This window comes from Sceloporus undulatus, chromosome 2, assembly GCF_019175285.1.
Source record: "Sceloporus undulatus isolate JIND9_A2432 ecotype Alabama chromosome 2, SceUnd_v1.1, whole genome shotgun sequence".
Lineage (NCBI taxonomy): Eukaryota > Metazoa > Chordata > Lepidosauria > Squamata > Phrynosomatidae > Sceloporus > Sceloporus undulatus.
This window is the reverse complement of record NC_056523.1, coordinates 165,838,915-165,862,234: the sequence shown is the minus strand read 5'-3', so window position 1 is coordinate 165,862,234 and position 23,320 is coordinate 165,838,915. Positions and strand designations below refer to the sequence as shown.

The 23,320-nt window shown below is 41.8% G+C and overlaps 2 protein-coding genes across 2 annotated transcripts in view; both read right to left on the bottom strand.

Moving 5' to 3' along the window:
* LOC121921321 (transmembrane protease serine 12-like) overlaps positions 1-2,296 on the bottom strand; it is a 30,862-nt gene extending 28,566 nt beyond the window's left edge. Inside the window, exon 1 of the mRNA XM_042449233.1 lies at positions 2,035-2,296. Coding sequence (XP_042305167.1) covers positions 2,035-2,104 — 70 coding nt within the window. The 5' untranslated portion in view covers positions 2,105-2,296. The remainder of the gene's footprint in view (positions 1-2,034) is intronic.
* A 1,947-nt stretch (positions 2,297-4,243) lies between these two features.
* Positions 4,244-22,998, bottom strand: LOC121920440 (transmembrane protease serine 12-like). Its single transcript, XM_042447579.1, has 5 exons — positions 22,884-22,998; positions 13,210-13,444; positions 8,545-8,810; positions 5,733-5,764; positions 4,244-4,819 (listed from the first exon to the last, which is right to left on the bottom strand). Exons 1-5 carry the CDS (start codon positions 22,996-22,998, stop codon positions 4,580-4,582), a joined length of 888 nt encoding a protein of 295 aa, XP_042303513.1. The 3' UTR covers positions 4,244-4,579.
* Positions 22,999-23,320: the final 322 nt, after the last annotated feature.

Below are 23,320 nucleotides of genomic sequence, written 5' to 3'. Positions count from 1 at the left end.
CTGCTCAGTGCTAGAGAATCCTGGGAATTGTTTATTGTGGCACCAGAGCTCTCTCTGACAGAAAAGGTTCAATGACTCACAAAAATACAGTTCCCAGAATTCCCTAGCACTGAGCCAGGACAGTTAAAGCGGTTTAAAACTGGATGATTTCTGCAGTGTTTTGGACCACAGTCTTTTGAGTAGTATGTCACCTTTGTCTGAGTGGACTGTTGGCCACCTGTCTTGAGTGAGGGGCAGGAAAAGAAGCATAGGATATAGGATAGGCCTAAAACCTTTATGTTTTTAATCATATTGTTCTTTTAATGTTGTGAGCCATTCTGGGTCCCAGTTCTGGGAAAAGAGGGATATAAACGAACAAGCAAACAAAAACAAGAGCACTTCCAGGGCATATACAAGGATACCACAAAGTGTTACCTACCCTGAAGATGAAGGTGGAAAGGAGGAGGACTGGTGAAAATGATATGTTTTAATATGGTTTGGGCACTTTGTTTTGAAACCGAGCACTACTTTATGTGTATGCTGTCTTGCCACTTAAGTGCATAATAAACACCTGGTAAGCCTGTGTGTCTAGTTTCCCTCTCAGTTTCCAACTGCATATTTTGTGCTCAGCTGTATGCTGAAAAATCTGTATGATGGTTATAAACCCAAATAAACTAAACACTGCAAGAAAAAATGAACTTGTACTTGGCTGCTTACATATTCACCCCCTTTGCAACGCATCAATAGTTAAACAGAGTCTACCTATGTGCATTTTCAATGTCACAGATTAAATATACCTGTGCTGGAGAGCATATCTAAAACAACAGCATAAAAACCAAGGACTTAGTTGTGCATTACCACATTGTGCCACATTAGAAATGTTTTGCATCAGTCTCATTTTTCCTCCCTAAATGTAGAACCTTACATTAATCCCTGTTGAAATGAATCTTGTTAGTATTGGCCCAGTTCTCCAATCTGTTACAATCATCTTGAACCCTTCAATCTTTTGACATATTGGCTATCCCTACCACTGGTGAGATCTCCAAATTTGAGCAGGGACACCTGAATTCCTTCCTCCAACTCATTCTTAAAGATGCTGAAAAACAGGACTGGGATCAGGGCACAAACCTTCAGTGACTGCATCCCATTTGTCACTTATCTGCAAGATGGTGAATAACTAGTGATGAGCATTTTTGGGGTTCAGCCCATCAACCGACTACAAATCCACCCAACAGTAGCTTAATTTAGCCCACATTTTACTAGTTTGTCCATGGGGAACCATATCAAAAGCCATATTGAAATCAACATCCACAACATCCACAGAATAGCTCTCATCTACCAAGTGGTTTGAGCATTGCACTACAACTCTGGAGAACATGGTTTGAATCTCTGCTCAGCCATGGAAACCCATTGGGTGACCTTGGGCAAGTCACTCTCTCTCAGCCTCAGAGAAAGACAAAGGCAAACCATCTCTGAACAAATCTTGCCAAGAAAACCCTGATAGGTATCCCTTAGGATCACCATAAATTGCAAGCAACCAAGTTTGTATTTCTAAAAGAAGACAGAAAATTACTCTGGCGCCATTTGTTTTTGAGAAAAATAATTATGGCTTTAGTAGTCACAGCATTCTTTTTAAAGTACAGTTGACCCTCCACATTTGCGGATTTGATTATTTGTGGCTTTGATTGATATCTTCTCTCTAGGAATCTATGTCTTGCAGGACAACCCTGCCAGAGGTTGATCATAGAGTTGTGCTAGAGAACCTAGAAGTTCCTAGAGAAAACACCTCTCTAGGTATTTGTAAGCACTCCAGCATGATTCTATTATCAACTTTTGACAGATGTTGACCATAGAGTTGCACTGTGGGACCTGGAGATTGCTAGAGAGGTGCTTGCTTAGGTAAAAAGAAGAGTGATTTTTATTTGCAGTTTCCCCACATTCACAGGGGTCCTTCACCCCTAACCCCAGCAAATGTGGAGGGACCACTGTACTCACAGACAGTTTAATGGTCACTTCTAGTATATTTCCAGTTATTGATGTCAAGCTGACAATTACCTGCATCCTTTTCCTCAAGATTACACCTGCTGCAATGAGTTCCTTTACTACACCTCCGTAACGGCCCCATAAGGCCTCTGAGTTTATGGGAAAGGTCTCAGGGGAGATGGTTCATGCTGGCTAGTGGAAGGGGAGAGGCCTGATGGGCTCTGACATCCACAGGTTGGAAGGTGAGAAGGGGAGAGAGACCTGTAGTGAAAACCAGGTGTAACTGCTCTGGTGTAAGCAAGGGAAGAAACCCGACAAGGGTTTATAGGAAGCCAGGGACCGTCTAGGTCAGGGGTGGGTCCTCCAGGTTCTGAGAGACTACCATTCCCATCATGCCTCACCACCAGGCAAGTTGAAGGAAGTTTTAGCCAGGCTCATGAAAGCTTAGTTGTAGATGCTCCTCTAATGGTGATGCTACTCACCATAGATTGCAGGTGTGGCCCTTTTCGTCACACCTTCCATGCAGTTCACCCGACCCCATTTAGTTTATTCACTTAAAGCAAACAGGTATCCATCTACTCTCTCTTTAGCTATTTTGAGCAGAACCCCCCCCCCCCCCATGATTTATTGCATTTTTCCAAGTTGAGCACTGTATTCCTTTTGGCAGAAGCTATAATCAAAGTCGATGTTCTGCTTTGTCACCTATTGCCATGTCCACACACTGGATTTGCCATGCTCTTCCTCTTCCTTCAAACATAGATTATTATTATTTTTTTTAATTTCTCTTATAAGGTCAAGCTCATTTTGAACTTTAGGCTTCCTAATTTTCTCTGTACAGATATTGGCCACCTGTTTGCATTTTTCCTTGATGATTAGTCCCTTTTTACATTTCTTTTACACACCCTTTTAAATCCCAGGTCACCCAAGATCTCCTTATGCGTACACTGGTTTCTTTAGTTTCCTCCCACTTTTCTTCCTTATTGAAATTGTTTGAATTGTACCTTCAATATCTCACTTTTTGGAAACTCCCATTGAATATGAGCATCCTTCTCTTTCAGTATTTCCGACTGTAGAATCTCATCCAATATTTCTTTAAGCTTATTAAACTAGCTTTCTTAAAGTCCCAAGAGCACCTCTGAGTATAAATCAGTTTTTCTCTTGATAATGACTCCAAGACAATCATGTCCATAATAATCAATCTCTTGTCACTTCAGAAGTCTTTGGGAACATGAAATTGTGAGCAAGGCAAGTCATGAATTCAAGTCATGAAAAGAAGAAAAAGCCCTCCCTTCAGCCACCATCTTGGGGGAGAGGCAGGCAAGCTCCAACTGCCTGCCTGTAAGAGAAAAGCTCCTTCCGACCACCATCTGGGAGAGAGAGGCCTGGCCCTAAAAAACAAGAGCCCTCCTTCCGACCACCATCTTAGAGGGAAAGCAAGAGGCCTGGCCTGAAAGACTAAGAGCCTCCTTAGGACCAACCATCTTGAGGGGGAGAGAGGCCTGTTATGGGTTTTTTTTACTTTGTATTGTACTTTCTGTTGTACACCGCTTTGATCTAATTTGGAAAAGCGGTATATAAATAAACATTATTATTATTATTATTATTACTGTTCCTATTGTTTACCGCTGGTATAATGTTTACCCCAGTACTGTACTGTCATTCTACTGTCCATCATCCTACTCATGGATTTCCACAGATGTATACATTCCATTACATATAATGCTGCTTCTCCCTCCACCCTTCTGTTGGGTCTAGTAAATACGTTATATCCCTCAATTATCTCATCAGGTTTTAGTAATGCCTATAACTTGTCTTTCTATATTAAGAACTGATTGTTTATTTACTGTGCTCTGTGCATCAGTGTAGAGATACCTGAACCATGGGTCAATTCCTCCAGCTGCTTCCCTTTCCTCCCCTTCCCATTGGTGAGTTCATATATCATGTATCCAGTTTCTCTTGCATCACTGACATTATCACCCCTAATATCTGGTGTCTTGTTCTTCAAAACTGCATCAGAGGATGCAATTTAAAATCTTCCTGATCAGGTGTGCCATATTTCTAGCAAACACAATCTTAACAATCAACATCATGTGCATCCTATCTTTTGTCAGAAGTCCTTTATGGAGGTGGAGACCATAAGCCAAATCTTTCTCAGCGATGGAAAGTTGCATGGCTAGTTCTTCAATTGCAGTATTTTCCTCTCCCTTCTTGGGCTGTGCTTTTCAACAGGTGTGAATGACTGAAACAATATTAAAGCTGAATTCAGACATGACAGATGTGCTCCATTAAAAATATGTTTAATATTTAATATTAAAACATTAGGAGGGAAATAGGTAATCGTTTAGAAAGCAGATAATCAAATTTTACTGCATTTTTAAACCATGTCTTTTCTTTTTATTCCATTCTGAAGAATATAACATAATTTAGAGCACACACACACACACACATATATATAACATTTAATAGTACCTTTCAGTTTACATTTTAAAATTATGACATATTTACTTGTGAATCTCTGGGGACAGAATAATAGATTCTAAACCCTACTATAGTGTAAAATAAGGATTTTTTAAAATAATATTTTGCAAGATGTTTAAAAAAGCAGTATGTTTAAAAACTAGTTTGGGGTAGTTTTAGTACAATGGAAGATGACCCACAACACAGGCAGAAAGGTAAGAGTATGGTGAATGGAGAGAGTGGTAGTTCTGCTACGAAGCCAACCTGTGTACTTAGCTAAACGTACATAAATTCCTGGAAACCTTGGTCGGCCACAACCATAGCCATGACTTGTGATTCCTATCTGATAAAACTTGTTTTCATCTTGGACATAGCACACTAGAGGTCCACCGCTGTCTCCCTGCAAAATGAAGAAAACAATCTGAGTGCTGTTCATTATATTCTGAAGATTTAGTATGCAGAGAGTAGGCTGCATTCAGTAAGCCAGGTTTCTGGAGAATTTTGGCTAAATGAGCTATATGCCAATTCAGTCAATCCCTTTGCACCCACTTGGCTCCACACAGTAGATGCAGTTAAACTAACCAGAAATGACACATTTACCATGTCATACTGACTGAGCCTCTTGTTTTATTGCATGTGCACCAGGTTTGAGAATCAGGGACTGACTGGTCAGCAGCCCCAGTTCAAATAATACAGTAATCTTTCCTTATTTGTTTAGTATCTTCTGCTAGCAGGAGGACTTAATCAGGTGGGAATAGGCAGTATATACCAACAAGTGCCTGTTTCAGTCAGCCAAGATTCTCCATGGCTATGGCTTCCCAGGGTTAGCAATTGTTGTCGTTGTGATCTAATGTATGAGTTACTCCTCTCATGATTCATAATGGAAAGAGTGTTTGAGATGAAATACTGATTAATCCAGAATCTCTTTATTCTAATCATGCTTTGTTTGAATTGCACTACCTATGTCTAGTGTAGACTTATTAAAAATAGTTGTGCAATTCTCAACTAGAATTTTATAACATATGATCTCAAATACATCTTATACATATTAAATTCTGGGATCGTTCAAATTTTCATTTCTCTCCCCCAAATTTCTTAACTGCTTTGGTGCCACTGTGACTTGTTACTGGATCATACACCTCTTAGAAATAAGATAAACTTGGTTAGCAATTTGTTTTGAAATAAATCTGCCTTCACTTTACCTGACAACTATCAACATGTCCACTTTCAGAACCAGCACAAAAATTATTTTTTGATACTGTTCTCATATACCAATGAAAACTATTGCAGATATGTAGCGGAATAATTTTTACTTGAGCTTCTTGTAATATAAAACTGCCTTTACCTGTAAGAAAAATATAAAATTATGCTGTTTCCATCAAAAACTCTTAAGTGAGCAATATTAAAATATGCTGTTTGTGACTACATTACTTGTGGCGCTATCGCTCCTAAATCTAATATATCATGCTGATACCCCCTATACATCTCAGATTACAAGCATGCCCCAGGCTGCATCTGCATTGCAGAAATAATCCAGTTTGACGCTGATTTAACTGCTATGGCTCAATGCTATTCTGGGCCTAGTACAGTGCGTGACTGACGCGGCTTTCAGCATACGGTGAAAGCCACACCAGAAGAAAGCTCAGTGTGCCCTGGAAGAGGTAATGGCATGTGCACCGCGCCACAGCCACGAGCCTCATTCTTTTTATGGGGCTTGAGCATACATGGAATTCCCCTTATGCTTGGGGGGGGGGACGTGAACGGATCCCTGCGTAAGGGAAGGGCCCGCTGTAGTTTGTTGTGGCACCAGTGCCACAACGAAATATAGCTGCAAGAATTCCATACTATTGAGCCATGGCAGTGTTAAACTGGGTTATTTCTTCAGTGTGGATGCAGCCTCTGTTAACAACGTCTTTGACAAAGAAACTTCTTTTCACAAAGTATTTTAGACCAGACCAGCTCCTTTTTTTCTCCTTACCCTCTGCCTAGCACCACTGGCTTTGGAAGGATGGTGAAGGAGGGCTGGGGAAACACAGATTTTCAGTATCAGGTTGTAGGTGTGTTTCTGTAATAAACAATGCAATAAAGTTTAAGGTGGGAAAGAAGGTGATTCTCATCTTATTGATCTTTGCCTTCACAGGCAATGTAAACATTTGACACCTCCAGAATCCCTTACTGAGCATGAATGAAAAATAAAACAGAGAGAAACAGGGAAATTGTGTGGAGTATTTTAAAAAGAATGGTGCAAAAGTAAAGCTGTTCTTATACAGTTTTGTACCGTTCTTTTTAAATCACTGTGTATAAGCGTGCCTCACCAGCTGCCCATAGTATGTTTAAAAAATAACATAAAAATAACATAGATCTGGCTACCAAAATGGAAATCCTAAAAAAGAGTAGGCTTATGAAAGAAAGAAAGAAAGAAAGAAAGAAAGAAAGAAAGAAAGAAAGAAGGATCATGCCCGGATGCATTTTGGAAGGAGCTTTCAACGTGAATCCGCATCGCTCGATTTGTAGCCACCCTGGACTGAGCTGGAAAAAACCCATTTGATAAATGCCTACATGTAAAAGGGATTTAGGAGTCCAAGTAGACCACAAGTTGAACATGAGTCAAAAGTGCGACACAGCAGCTAAAAGGACAATGCAATTTTAGGCTGCATCAACAGAAGTATAGTGTCTAGATCAAGAGAAGTAACAGTGTCACTGTATTCTGTTTTGGTCAGGACCCACCTGGAATACTGTGTCCAGTTCTGGGCACCACAATTCAAAACGGATGTTGATAAACTGGAGCGTGTCCAAAGGAGGGCAACTAAAATGGTGAAGGGTCTGGAAACCATGCCCCATGAGGAATGACTTAGGGAGCTGGGGATGTTTAGCCTGGAGAAGAGAAGGCCAAGACATGATATGATAGTTCTGCTTAAATATTTGAAGGGATGTCATACTGAGGAGGCAGCAAGCTTGTTTTCTGCTGCTCCAGAGAACAGGACCCGGAGCAATGGATGCAAGCTACAGAAAAAGAGATTCCACCTCAACATTAGGAAGAACTTCCTGACAGTAAGGGCTGTTCAACAGTGGAACACACTCCCTCGGAGAGTGGTGGAGTCTCCCTCCTTGGAGGTCTTTAAACGGAGGCTGGATGGCCATCTGTTGGGGATGCTTTGATTGAGAGTTCCTGCATGGCAGGGGGTTGGACTGGATGGCCATTGTGATCTCTTCCAACTCTATGATTCTATGGTAAATTGTCCCATCACATTTGTGTTCAATGTGCCCTAGTCAAATGGTTAGTGGGATTCACAGCTCTTTTCTTTCTTCTCTATTCTTCCTGCAGCCATTTTCTCCCATTTAAAAAAATCCCCAGTTATTTCAGTGGGAGAAATGAACAATACCAGCCCCATGGCTAAAGCAGTTTCCCCATATTCCAGGGGCTTATAGTGTTTTTAATGCAGTGGAGACACATCTTCTCTAAGCACATCTTCCTTTTGTGCTTAATGGAGTAGCATCAACTGTGATCTTTCCACAGCCTGATAGAAAATACTTTTCATATTTTCTTTTCTAAGGGTAGACCACCACCAGGAGAAGATAAAAAATCCTATGCTCCCTCTCCCAAGTGCCAAGTGCCCATTTGTAATTTATGCTCTATTGGAATAAAACAGCAAATAAGATAAAGATGGGGAAACAATGGTTTATTGCTTGCTAACTAATGATAAGCTGAAATGGCATATGCCCTTGTCTAAAAATCTGCTACCACTAAGTTATTCCAAGCAACACCAGAGAAGAGCTACCACTTAAAGTTCACTGCCCAGCAAAACTAATGAGGAATAATAATTTCACCTATATGGCTTAGGTCCCTTAGATAAACAAATATACTTCTAAAAATATAAATGACCTCATGTTTATAAATGATTCAGTGAATAGGAGTACTGTCAGGTATGGCAAGAAGACAAACGTGTGGGAGCAGCTTTCTATTAAATGCATACTCAGTGCCAGACTTGGATTTCCTTGTATATAATAAACAGAATAACTCTGAATATACCCACTGCACATAATTGTTCTGATCTTACAAGGCTTACCAAGCTAATAATCATTCTCAATAAGACATAGGTTTAAAGGGAAAAATAAATGACTTACCTTTCTCTTTTTTCATTCCCCACCCTGCTATGTAACATTCAGTCTCTTCACTCAGGGAAAGAGAAGAGTGAGGTAAGCAGACGGGCTGAATGTAATCATTGTATTCGATGGGCTTGCTTAGTTGAAACAGAGCAATATCATTGTCATAGGTGGCCTGGTTGTAGGCAAAATGGATCTTGATAGCCTTAATTTTGCTCCTTTTAGTATATTGTGTCGATCTATAAACATGATAGTAACCAAATGCAGCCCTCCAGAGCTTTCGGTTCCTAGGGCAGAATAAATTCCTGTGAAGAATCAATGGTTGACAGCTTTGCAACCAATGCAACAACTAAAACATATATATCTAGAGATACATACTCAGTAAACGTTATAACAGCAAATTCAAAATATGCACCAGTAGCCTTATTCAGGAATAACGGAAGCAGATAAACATATTAGGAAGAAGTGGGCTTGAGCCCCGCATTCCTTCAACATCTATCTTCACATGAATAATGACTTTGAGAAAAGGGTCACTTCTATCTGTGGAGATTTTCCACACAATCTGGCATGCTGGTTTTTCATATTTTCAGATTCCAAGGACAGCTTCAAAAATTAACTTCACACGAGGACAGGAAAGGAAGTTGAAAGAGGCAGAGCTACAATACTTTCACTCCTCATGTGTTTATTTTATGTACTTTTAAAAAGCCTGAATAGGACTAATCATACACAAATAATAAAGTGACATTCTCATCACATCATCTTCAATAACTTTTTATCTTCAATAAATTTAGGAGCATTATGAACAGTTTACTGTCTGTACCATTCAGCCAGAGGTTGATCTGAGAATGGCAATTAGCTCACATGGAGCTCACAGATTTAAATAAAGCACTTCTTAGACACTGAAATATGGACAATAAAACAAAGGATAATATGGAAGATTGTCCTCTGAATCAACACTACAAATAATAACTCCAAGATCCAAAGAGTGGCAAAAATAATTCTGCACATTCACCAGAAGTTCTCCATTTATGTTTTTGGAGCAGCAGCCACCTCATGCAAACCTCTTTTGAAGAAAATGAGTGGAGGTGCATGAGTAGTTCATGACTGGGTTTGCTTCAAACAGCATGACGATCTACTGTTTGAAGTAAAGTTACACAGTATTCCTGGCATGCCACAGTAGACATAATTTTTAAAAAGGAAGACAATAAATTCTATCCTTATTTTGTTGTTAACTGCCTTGAAGCCAACTGCAACTCATAGCAACCCTGTGGATGAGACATCTATAAGACTCCTTTTCTTCCACTACTCTCCTTAGATCCCATAGATTCATACTTGTGACCTCCCTAAAAGAGTCCATCCATCCAGCAGGCTGACTTCCTCTTTTTCAACTTCCCTCAACCTTTCCTAGCATTAGTGTCTTTTTTAATGAGTCATGCTTTCCCATGATGTGTCCTAAGAAAGACAGCCTCTCTTTGATCATCTTGGCTTCCCGGGAGATTTCAGGCTTGATCCATTTGTTTGTCTTTTTGGCTGTCCACGGTATCTCCAGCACTCTTCTCCAGCATCACATCTCAAAGTAATCTATTTTTTTCTTATCCACTTTCTTCACTGTCCTGCTCTCACATCCGTACATGGTAATAGTAGTGCCGTCCCCAGCACCAGGTAACACCCCGTGCCAGAAGGCCTTTTAATGTGTGCACTTGACCCCTAAAAGGTTTGCCACCACTGATCTATATAGGAAGCTAACAATGAGACAAAAGGATAACTGGCACCTTGAGCAAAGTAGGGGTGGGACGAGTGATGGGATCATGCGAAGTCCTACAGTTATAGGTAAGGAACTTGCCTCTCTTCCTGATGTCTGCGCAGTCCCACATACAGCTAAGATAGCAAACATGTATTCCAAAGGCAGAGCAGGTGCTTAGCAGCCACAAAGCAGAGTACTGACATCCCAAAATTGTAATCTGTTCAACATCAAGTTTGTGATGGGAGAAGAGCACTAAGACCAGAGGGCAATGCATCACTAGGCCTCCAGCAAAGGTGCCACAGATGTTGCAACCACCCTAGAAAAATGAGTACTGACCTTATTTGCAGACAAGGTCCTGTCATCTGCTAACACAAGTGGAGAGTTGTGATGTTCTGGATTACTCTACATATGTTATATTGCACATACATTAAAGGAAATGAGGTAAAGTATTGTTAAGTATGGAGTCCAGGGCCATGGAGTCTTCCTCAAAAATATTAATGGCCATAGAAGTAAACTAGAAGCCCCATTCTGTCATATTTTGCAGAGAAGGCTAAAGCGATGCAGGTATGACTCCCAAAAAGAAGAAAGCAGGTGAAAACTAAGAAAATTTTCATCCACATCCTCCCCCCCCCACCCCCCCGGCGCCCTGGCTCTTCCAAGCAGCAAAGCTCACTGTGGTCCAAAACATACTGCAGAAATAATCCAGTTTGAGACCACTTTAACTGTCCTGGCTCAATGCTAGGGAATTCTGGGAACTGTAGTTTTGTGAGCCAGTTAGCTTTCTCTGTCAGAGAACTCTGGCACCACAATAACCTACAATTTCCAGGATTCCCTAGCACTGAGCCAGGGCAGTTAAAATGATCTCATACTGGGTTATTTCTGCTGTGTGTTTTGGATCTGAGGTACTACCACTGTGGCAGCTGAAAAACGGAGCAGGAACGAGGATGGACGTCCCCTTCCACAGGCACATGTGAGGCAGGGGCTTCAATCTGAACTATAACTTTGAAAGTTTCCCCAGTGGAGCTTTGCACAGGCACAGAACCTATATTTGTGACAGCATAGACACCAGGAAGAAATGGCGGACTTTCTGTTAGCCTTGAAATGGCAACCGTTCAATTCATACTAAATCAGATTATTAATGTGCATAACACATTAGCTTTGTAAGGTAAGACATGTTCTGTTCCCTACCTCTACTGTAGAATAACCTGATGTGAAAGCAGATATGCCCTAAGTCTACCTTATACAAAGCAGATTGATTCAAGACAGTTTTCCTTTCCTAAGTACTGTATACTAAGTGCAAACTGAAGCAAGACATTGTCTTCCTTCATAAGGGCTGGGCTGGGGATTGCCAGAGTGAAAAATGGAGAGAGTCCCTGTATCTTTAACAGCAGTGTAGAAAAGAGACTTTCAGCAGGTGTTTCTGGTTACTTGCTTAAATTTCCTCTTCTGCACAACAAATTAAGATAGTGCTATTTTCACTCTGCAACCCTAAGGGCTAAGCGGACTACATGGTGCATTGCGGATCATCTAATCATCATGTTAACCAGGGGTAGGCCCTCCCTTGCCTGCCTCCTCCTAATAGGCCAAAGGCCCCACGCCCTCACGCGAGAGGCCAAAGGCTCCAGCGGCAATCGGCGGCAATCGGCGGCAGGATTGGGCTGGGGCCGGTCCCAAGGCCTTGCCGGGCCGCATCCGGCCCACAGGCTGCAGGTTGCCTAACAGTAGTCCTGTGAATTCTGAGTGACCATGAGGATTGCCATCAAACTGAGGTGGTGGTGGTGGGGATGTAAAACAGCAACAACACATTTTTATATCTCCTGTTCCTAAAACAACTTTTAACTTAAAATATCTCCCCCTCCCCCGAGCAAGTTTCTAGAACTGCTCCTCACAAAATGATTGACTTGTGTAAGACTCATGAAAAGCCCACTAAAGGGGGTGCGCATGCAGCATGGAAATAAAGATGGATCACTAGACATATGATTTATTATCATGTAGACTGGTGTGACAGAACAATTGGGCAATTGGCTTTTGAGGTTACAAAACTTTGTATTCAGACTATGGCCCAAAACACACTGTAGAAGTAATCCATCTTGAGACCGCTTTAACTGCCCTGGCTCAGTGCTAGGGAATCCTGGGAACTGTAGTCTATGGTGGCACCAGAGCTCTCTGACAAAGAAAGCTAAATGTCTCACAAAACTACAGTTCCCAGATTTCCCTAGCACTGAGCCAGGGCAGTTAAAGCGGTCTCAAACTGGATTACTTCTGCAGTGTGTTTTGGACCTATACAATCTGATGGGAGTGGAGCTTTGTGGTTCTTACTGTAGCACAGGGGTAGGCAACCTGCGGCCCGTGGGCCGGATGCGGCCCGGCAAGGCCTTGGGACCGGCCCCATCCCAGTCCTGTCGCCGATTGCCGCTGGAGCCTTTGGCCTCTCGCGTGAGGGCATGGGGCCTTTGGCCTATCAGGAGGAGGTGGGCAAGGGGAGGCAAGCAGCAGGCAAGGGGCGCAAGCGGCGGGCAAGGGGGGCAACTGTCTATAGAAGCCTCCGAAACATGCATTTATATTAACATTTTTTTAAAAATCAGCAAATATTTTTGCGTGTCCTCCATTTTTAAAAAAAGTGTCCTCCATTTGAAAATTTTGTCCCACATTTGTCCCAGTTTATTTATTTATTTAATTCTTTAAAAAAATTATTTAATTATTTATTTTTTGGCTTCAGCCCCCCAGTTGTCTGAGGGACAGCAACCCGGCCCCCGGCTCAAAAAGGTTGCCTACCTCTGCTGTAGCAGTTCCTAGAATTGCATCTCTTTTCCTGAACAAGCAAAGCAATGAGGGAGATGTTGGATTCAAAACTTCACAGGCAATATCTTTTCAACTTCAGAAAATATTTTTATCACACCAAGCAAGTGAGAGAAAAAGATCTAGACTTGAACAATACATACGTCCGCTTTCTAGTGCAGTGTGCAGCTGTCAGCACTGAGTAGCTATTAATTAAAGATCCAGCACATATATGAACAAATCTTCCACCAGAGCGGTAAAACTGAAGGCTAACTTGCCAGGGCCATGCTCCAGGCTGAGCATCATGGCCACCTATAATGCGAGTGCCTGTTTCTATCTCATTGTCAATTATTCGTTTTCCACATTCTGGAAGAAAAAGGTTATAACTGTGAGGTGCATCTTTTTTATGTTTTTAAGTACAGTGTTTCTGAAACAAGGGTCAACATTTAACAACAACACATTTCATCCTGAGATCTACTGATTTTAACTGGATCACTTTGTATTGAAGATGTCACACAGGCCTGATGGACTCTGTGACCCTTTAAAGCCCTCATATCTGAAATAATACAGTATAAAACATTAATTAGTTTAATTTAAATGTTAATAGGCTTATTATAAATTTATTCCCAACTGGATAACTAATGGGGCTTATGCATGCTTAAGAGCTAGCATGGTGTAGTGGCTTGAGCAGTGGATGACAAGACCAGGGTTCAAATCACCACTTGGCCACTTTGGGCAAGTCACACTCTCTCAGCCTCAGAGGAAGACAAAGACAAACCCCCTCTGAAGAAATCTTACCAACAAAATCCTGTTGTCATAGGGTGACTACAAGTCAGAAACAACTTGGAGACACACAACAACAATGCATACTTAATATTGGCTAAAATATTCTCATTATTTGAAAGTCCCACGTGATAATAAATGTCAATAAAACATGCATCCTTATAAAACATGCAGGGGTAGCTGTGTTAGCCATTTAGCAAATTCAAACAAAAATCCACAAACAGTGATACCTTTATTGGCCAACCGAAATGCACAATCTACTTGTTGCAAGCTTTCGAAACTCCACTGGCTTCTTCATCAGGCAAGATGTTATAAACCAAACAGGAGAAAAATTGGAGATGTAGTAAGATGTTTGCCTTCTGTTGTTCTGTCCTTAGTTAAGATGGTGTGGAGAGGGCATGGGCATCTTTTGCAGGCTGGCTCCTCCTCCTCCTGGCTATCTAGCACATGGGAGATTTTCAAAGTCAGAAAATTTACTCAACAAGGACTCATCTCTTGCAAATTGCAATCCAATCTGTCTCCATTCCTGTGAGGCCACAGGCCTCTTTGTATGCCAGTGGAGCTTCAAAAGCATGCAACAAGTATATTGTGCATTTTGGTTGGCTAATAAAGGTATCACTGTTTGGTGGATTTATGCATCCCTACACTTCAAGTACATATTTCAAAATCTAGGAGTTATTCTGCCAATAGCATTAGCAAAGTTAATTTAATTGCAATTTAACTTATGATTTTTTTTACTGTAGTGTTTTTAAGCTTGTTGTGCAGTGGTTTGGACATGGTTCTAATCCTGGTTTGGCCATAAAATCCAGTGGGTGACCTTTGGCAAGTCACACTCTCTCAGCCTTGGAGGATGACTATGGCAAACCCATGCTTAAGAAACTTATCAAGTAAACTATGCAGTTAGTTCACCTTAGGGTCGCCATAAGTTAGAAATGACTTGAAAGTGCGCACACACACACGGTGCCTTGGATCTCATAAAGAGAGGCAGGATAGAAATAAGAAACTTGATAATATGTATTGTTGAACGAGATCCTATGAATGGAGCTTAGTTACCACTGAACAGATCTGCCTAAAGGATCCTTTATATTGCATTTGAAAAGTCTTGACACTATTTTTTAGGCGTCCAAAATCTTTTTGTTGCTGAAACAAAAGACTTCCGCTTCAAATAATGTTAGTGGGAGTAATAAGTGTAGGAGAGGAGAAACGTTTACCCTAGAATACATTATGTTGCTTTGCAAAGGGATCTTGTAGCACCTTTGAGACTAAGGTCCAAAACACACTGCAGAAAAAATCCAGTTTGAGACCGCTTTAACTGCCCTGGCTCAGAGCTAGGGAATCCTGGGAACTGTAGCTTATAGTGGCACCAGAGCTCTTTGACAGAGAAAGCTAAATGTCTCACAAAACTACAGTTCCCAGAATTCCCTAGCATTGAGCCAGGGCAGTTAAAGCAGCCTCAAGTGGGATTATTTCTGCAGTGCGTACTGGACCTAACTGAAAGAAACAAGCTGGTCGCCTGAGCTTTCCTAGACTTCAGCCTACTTCCTCAGATGCATGTTTGGAGTAGAGTCCAGAGACAAACCTATTGATAGGGACACAATAATAATAATGCTTTCTTGCTTCTGTACTTTGCTTTGCAATAGAATCAATAGTTACAGAAGGCCCATAGATTGAGCCTACAGAGTAAAGTGCAAATGGGCTGTGTTGGCCCCTACCCTTTCTTTCTGCGTGTGGCAGTAGTATACGCACTCACATAATCACCCCCTCCTTCCTCTGGAGGGCTCTGAATACAATGGCCTGTGTTTAACCAGCGGCCTTGAAGAGCCTAGCTCAGCTAAGTATCTCTTTTGCAGTAGCTAGCTATCTCTGTATGTAATGCCAAGAAGAAAATAGAGGGCCATTGAGTGAACAGTGAACGCAACCAATCGCTTGTTGTTTAGAAAACAGCCCTCTGCGAAGGGCATAAAAGGGGGGTGACAAGAAGCCATTGGTGCTGCAGCCTTGGTGACACCTACTTCGGTGTGCTGCTGCCCTGCGCAGACAATAAAGTGTTTTTTATTCTAGCCAGTTCGGTCTCCTTGACTCTGCTTGTCCTCTGGCAGGCCACGGGCCTTCGGGTTCGTGGGTTTGGGGTCACCCGCTACACTATATAAGCCATTTATATATGAGAATGTCAATCCAAAGTCAAAACCTTGTATGTATGGAGATGAGGTAGCAGGTACAGTTTTAATTATGGTCCATGGTCCAAGGAGAATATATAACCATATGAATGAGTGTTGGAATGCAGTGAAGAAAACAGAGAGGGATGTGATGAATGGGTCAAGGGTGCCCTCATGTGGATGGGGGTTGGATAGTGTTGAAATGTGTGTAGTGTGCCATTATCCATGTGTACTCTACATACCAACACTGTCTAACCCCCATTTATCACATCCGTTTCCCACACTCGTTGTAGTTACCTACTCTCCTTTGCTGTAAATAATAGCTTTTTTCTGACTTTGTTACCCAACAACCAGGTTAAAACTGTACTTGGTACTTCATCTCCATACATACAAGATTTTGAATCTGAATTGACATTCTCACACATGAATGGCTCATACAATTCTGTCTCTTGGGCTCTCGTCTCCAAACATGCCTTTGAGGAAGGAGGCTCAAGTCTAAGGAAAGCTCATGCTACCAGCTTCTTTCTTTGTTAGTTTCAAAGGTGCTACAAGATCCCTTTGCAGATTGATTTTCCAGACTAACACAGCTATGCCTTTGAATATTGTTGGTTGGTTTTCCTACAGATAGATGCACCCACTTTGTTGGGAACTTTTTCTCCAGCTGCTTCCTCAGTTGTGTCTTTGCAAGTCTGCTAATTATTGGGGGCTGAGCCAGCATGGCATAGTGTTTTGAGCATTGGACTATGACTGGAGAAAAAGGTTCAAACTCCTGCTTTGATATCCACTTGATCTTGGACAAGTAACAGTCTCTCAGTCTTAGAGAATAGCAATGGCATACCCCTTCTGAAGAAACTTGCCAAGAAAATAGCAATAGCAAGGTCATTTCTATACTGCTTATCAGTGCATTTAAGCACTCCCTAAGTGGTTTACAAAGTGTAAGTTAATTGCCCCCAACAAGCTGGGTATTCATTTTAGCAACCTCAGAAGGATGCAAGCCTGAGTCGAGCTTGATCCCTTTCACTGGGATTGAACTCACAACCTTATGGTTAGTGAGTGGCTGCAGTACAGGCATTCAAGCACTGTGCCACCAGGGCCCAAAATCCCATGAGAGGTTCACTCTAGGGTTGCTATAATTTGGAAACAACTTAAAGGCACACAACACACACTAGGAGCTGAAAGATTATGGGCCTTTTCAGCGTAGGCCCTTCGTCTGCAAAATGCCCCTAGCCTACAGATCATGACCTTCATCTTCTCCCAGTCCCTGAGATAGTGAGCTTTTGTTTTCTAACATTCTCCTCTGGTGAAGCTGCAATAATTTCATTGTCTGCTCTTCATCATACTGTGTGTGTCATCTCACTTGGTATGTAGAGAGAGATCTTGCAGCATCTTAGAGACTAAGTGAAAGAAAGAAGGTTGGCAGCACAAGCTTTCCAAGACTAAAGTCTAGTTCCTCAGATGCATTTGGGTGCTCCAAACGCGTCTGAGGAAGTAGAGTTTGGTCTTGGAAAGCTCATGCTTCCAACTTCTTTCTTTCAGTGAGTCTCAAAGGTAGTACAAGATCTCTCTACATACAGATTCTGCAGACTAACACGGCTATGTCTTTGAATTCTATCACTTGGCATGCTGTACACATGTATTTGAGCTTTTAAAAATGTCTGGAAAGCCATCCGGACAGCCTGGGGTGACCAGATGTAGGGGATGGCCAGGAGGGATGCAAGTGAGATGCCACTTTCCCTAAGGGAAAACAGTAATTAGGAGAAGGGAGGGGACCAAACACACAACCATTTGGGAGTAGATTGTAATGATCTCATCAAGAGGGTCTACACTGCAGAAATAATCCGGTTTCACACCATGTTAACTTCCATGGCTCAATGGAATCCTGGGATTTATAGTTTGTTGTAGCACAGAGCTCTCTGACAGAGAAGGCTAAATGCATCACAAAACTACAGTCCCCAGAATTCCATAGCACTGAGCCACGCTAGTTAGCGGGATTCAAACTGCATTAATTTTGCAGTACAGATGTAGCCTAGGTCAGCCTGTCATGCCCAAAACAACCGAGTGTCTTGGCTCTCATACACTACCAGGCTGCTCAGGAACAACTGTCTTTGGGCTTTTTAAAGGTTATTTGTTGTGGCATATAATGCTTTTGACGGCCCAAAGTCCCCTCTTAGACAGATGTAAATATCTGCAAATCTTAGATTACATTTTCACGAGTTTCACGAAAACCTTACAGCACGGTGAACACACTGTGAGCTATTTAGCCTTCTCTGTCACAGAGCCTTGGTTCCACAACAAACTACAATACCCAGAATCCCACAGCATTTAGCTACAGCAGTTAAAGTGGTATCAAACCAGGTTATTTACGCAATGCGGATGCAGCCTCAGTGCAACAGAATTCAGAAATATGTAGTTTTGTGAGGCATTTAGTTCCAAAATGCACTGCAAAAATAATCCAGTTTGGGACTGCTTTAACTTCCTTGGCTCAGTGCTGGGGAATTCTGGGAACTGTAGTTTTGTGAGACATTTAGCCCTTCTCTGTCAGAGAGCGCTCTGGTGCCACAACAAACTACAGTTCCCAGATTCCCTAACGCTGAGCCAGGGCAGTTAAAGCGGCCATAAAATAGATTATTTCTGCAGTGTGTTTTGGATTTAAAGTCTTCTCCTCACAGAACTACAAGCCCCATGATTACATAGCATGGAGCCGCGGCAGTTAAAGCGGTGTGAAATGGCATTATTCTTCCAGAGTGGCAGCAGCCTGAGCCTTTTCCCAAGTCGCTGTTTTTCTCCTTTTGTCGGCCATCCCAGGCGAGCACCGGCTCTTTGCCATTTCCACACAGCTTGGGCGCAGGGGCTGCTGGGACTAGTAGTTCTGATGAATTTTCTTCCCACGCGCATGCGCACTCCCTCCCCAGGCTGTGCCTGGGCGCTAACTGCGCGGCTCTCACCGTGTGATGCGTTATTTGCGCAGAGGACTGTGGGCGGGGCTTTGGCCAACAGCGCCAGCAGCAGAGCCCAAAACGACGAGGCCGCGGGGGGCCGAAAGCGCCGAAGGGGCATCCTCCTCCTCCTCTTCCCTCTGCGAAACAAAATGGCGGCTTGGCCAGGCGTTGCACTTCCTCCTTGCTTTGCGGAGCATTCCAGAGCCGCCAGGAGTTCCACCAGCTTCGGGCCTCATCCTTTGGCTTCTGCCCCGTTGTTGTTGCGTGCCTACAAGGCGTTTACGACTCATGGAGACCCTGCCATGGGGTTTTCTTGGCCAGTTTCTTCAGAGGGGTTTTGCCATTGCCACCCTCTGAGGCTGAGAGAGTGTGGCTTCTTGCCCAGAGTCACCGAATATTGTGGCGTCGTGATGGGAGTGCTGGACTGCGACTCTGGAGACTGGGGTTCGAACTATGAAACCCACTGGGGTGACCTTGGTCAAGTCACACACTCTCAGCCTCACAGAACAGCAGTGGCAAACCCCCTCTGAAGAAATCTCCTTAGGGTTGCCGTAAGTCAAAACGATTTGAGCAACGTAAGACAACAACATAAGAAATGTGGTACAAAGTGTAATAAAATCAGCCTTGAACAAGTTATAACTGAGTTACAATGCAATTAACATTTTAAAGGCTAGAATTGTGTCCCACCCTCCCAAAGGAGGTCTGCCGTTAACTCAGAACAAATGTTTTGCCTTATGTGATTGCGTGTATCCTGGCTGTGGTAGTTGTTGTAGTTTTGTATTGTGGGGAGCACTTCTCACCCTCCCACACATGGGGCTATAAAATATTCCAGAAGTCATCAAGGGTTAATTGTAACAGGTTGCTGGATACAGGTTATTAAAACATAAATTCAATTACTGATGTTTCCTTCTGTAAGTTACAAGTAAAAGTCAAACTGATTCTCCACTGGCTTGCATGGGATAAAGGAAGACTGTATATTGCCCCCCCCCCCAAACAAAAAAGAAACCTGGAACAAAATGGATACAAGCAGGTGTGGTGTTACCGTACATGACTATATGGCAGTGCTTCTCAATTATTTTCTGTCATGCCCCCCCTAGGAAGAAGAAAACATTTCGCACCCCCCGCGCGACTGTAAATAGTATTTGCCGAGGTCAAACGAGCCCCCCTTTATGGAGCACCCCACTATTTGAGAAGTACTGCTATATGGGAACCACTGCAGGCCCAAAGAAGACAACAACAGTGTAATATTTATCTTTATTATTATAAAGAAAAAACAAATAAACAAAGCACTGTACCTTTTCATTTAAAGTATGTACTGTACATCCATGCAATTCTGTAATCATCAGCAGTCTTCTGTGTTTGTAAATTATAATAACATTATTGCTCCCCAAGAATTGTTTTGAATATCATTTACATACTATTTAATCCGCTTGTCTTATGATTCCTAATATGACATATTCATTCTTTATTGCTGTTCCAAACATTACTGTATAAAGTTTGTAAAAAATAATCACTCCTCCTTAATATATCCATTTAACGGTAATAGAGTACCTTATAACATTTCTTCTTTCATATCCCATCTTATTGCTAGGTATTTTTTGATTGGGTCCCATTTTTTTTCTGTCTTCTCTTTAGATTTATCATTGATATCTTTAACTTCCAACACTTTAACTAGCCATTCATTCAAAATAGGTATATATATTGATCTCCAGCTTTTAGCTAATAAAATCCTTGCGCATGTTACTAAATTTAAAATTATCTTCCAATAATGTCTTTCATGTATGGTATCTATTACCGAGGTCATGTTTAGTAAATATAGTTCTGGCACAAATGGAAAATCAATGTTTAACATCTGCTTAATGGATTTATGTATACTTGACCAAAAATTCTTAATTTTTGGGCATGCCCACCACATATGTATATAGGAGCCTCTTTCTTTTTGGCATTTCCAACAATTACTGTCTTTTAATCTGTATATTTTAGCAATCTTCACCGGTGTGTAATACCACCTATTTATGACCTTTATATAATTTTCTATTAAGTCCTGTGAGGCTGTAAATTTGTTGGATTTCTCCCAAGATGTTTCCCAGTATTCTAGTGGGATGTCACGGCCAATCTCTTCCGCCCATTTTGTCATATATGTATTGTTTCTTGTTCCAGATCTCTACACAAAAACAACTTACACAATTTGAATATTTTTCCCTTGTCACTTGCCCAAATGATTTTGTCCAATTCATTTTTTTCTTTTTCAAAAGCCTCCTTGGCTAGGTCTTCCTTATACTTTTGCTTAATTTGTAAATAACCAAACCAACTTACTTTTTTACCTTTCAGTTTTAATTCTTCTCTCGTAATTAATTCCTGCCTGTCTTTACAGTTTTCTTTTAATATATCCTTGTATCTAATCCATTCTATATCTCCCTTCCATCTACCAAAGAAAACCTCCTGTGTAGAAACCCAGGAAGGTATCCCAAAGTAAAATTTACTTTTTACATTTTCCCATGTCTTTGATAGGGCTTTTCTAATTGAATGGTTATAAAATTCTTTATTTACATTATACTTTTTATACCATGCATATGCGTGCCAGCCGAATCTATTACTGAATGCTTCTAAATGTAATAAATGCTTATTTTCCAAAGTTAGCCATTCTTGGACCCAAATAATAGCACATGCCTTATAATACAGATTCAGGTCTGGCAGTGCACACCCCCCTGCAAGTTTTTGTTTTTTTAATATGCACTTTTGAATTCTTGATCTTTTCCCTCTCCAAATAAAACTAACAATTGATTTCTCCCACTCCTTTAGTATTCTTTCTCCAATTATAATAGGTAGATTTATAAATAAGAACATTAACCTGGGAAGTATAGATAGGGTCGCCATAACCCGGCGGGGGGGGGAATTTCCCACTTTTGGACCGTCTGCAAGGTCACGGTACGGTTTGCCCCTGCCCCTGGGCTTTTTTATTGCACCGCTATGGCGGCGCCTTTGGCCGCTCTTGTGGCCGCCACCACCACCAATGCAGCTGTCGCAGTGTGGTGGCCTGCCTGTGGCTGCTCCTCTGGCTGCCGCCGCCACCGCAGTTTGGTAGGTGCTCCAGTGTGCCCACACTCACAGTATTTAATTTTCCTGGGCGCGCTGGAGAAGCACCTACTATTGGCTGGCAGGCTGGCCAATAGCGGAACAGCCCGCCCCCTGCTTCAGGAGTCTATGACTGCTGGCAGGGGGCGGGGCTGTTCCAGCTCTCTGCCCCCATTGGCTGCCCAGGTTAAAGAGGAGCAGCTCTCCTCTGTTTACTTCCTGGGCCGGCGAGCGGCGAAGGACTGAGGTGGCAGGTGGAGGAGGGCACCGGGCAGCTCCTGCCGCAGCAGCTGCAACAAAAGCGGCAGCTGCAGCAGCAACAAAAGCGGCAGCCGCAGCAGCAGCCAAAGGGAGAGGAGAGGACCAAAGGTAGGCCTCTGGGCCGGGGGGGGGACGTTTTTGGCTAGCTGTGTGAGTGTGAATCAGTTTGCAAAGGGACCTTCCATGATTATCAATATTATTATTATTGGCATGCAAAGAGCTAGCTGTGTGAGTCAGTTTGCAAAGGGACCTTCCATGATTAACAATTTATGTTAACTCTAAAATTGATGCGAGAGAGATATATAATGATTCGGAGGGACACTTTATAATAATCGAAATTATTTACAAAGGTCTAAAGAGTATGATTGTAGGGGTGTATGGCCCATTGGAAAATAAAAATAAATTTTATAAAAAATTAAGGCAAAAAATATTAGAGTTAGAATTCGAATCGATAATAATGCTCGGGGATTGGAACGGGGTAATAGAACCAGAAATAGACAAATTTTCAGAGAAGAAAATTAAGAAAGGTCAAGGAAAACTTCCAAAGGAATTTTTTGAACTAAAAGAAACTTTGGTAATAGAAGACGCTTGGAGGATTAAAAATGGTAGGAACAAGGACTTTACTTTTTTCTCGAACCCACATAAAACGTGGTCGAGAATTGATTTGATTCTGACATCTGTACATTTGCTCACAATGATACATAAAGCGGAAATCCTCCCCAGGATATGGTCGGACCATAATCCGGTGAAGGTGGATCTGAAAATAGGGACTAAAGAATTTAATTGGAAATTAGATAATAATCTATTAAAAGATGAAAAATTGGTGTCACAACTAAAACAGAATATCAGAGAATACTTTAAAAACAACTTAGATAAAGGTACTAATCTTCCAATAGTTTGGGATGCTCATAAAGCAGTGTTGAGGGGCTGGCTAATTAAAAAGGTGACTGAGATTAAAAAAGAAAGAAACGAAAAATGGGGAAATTTGAATGAGAAATTGAAAGAGAAAGAAAAAGTTTTTAAGATAAATCCGAATGATTTGGAGATTCAAACGGAAATAA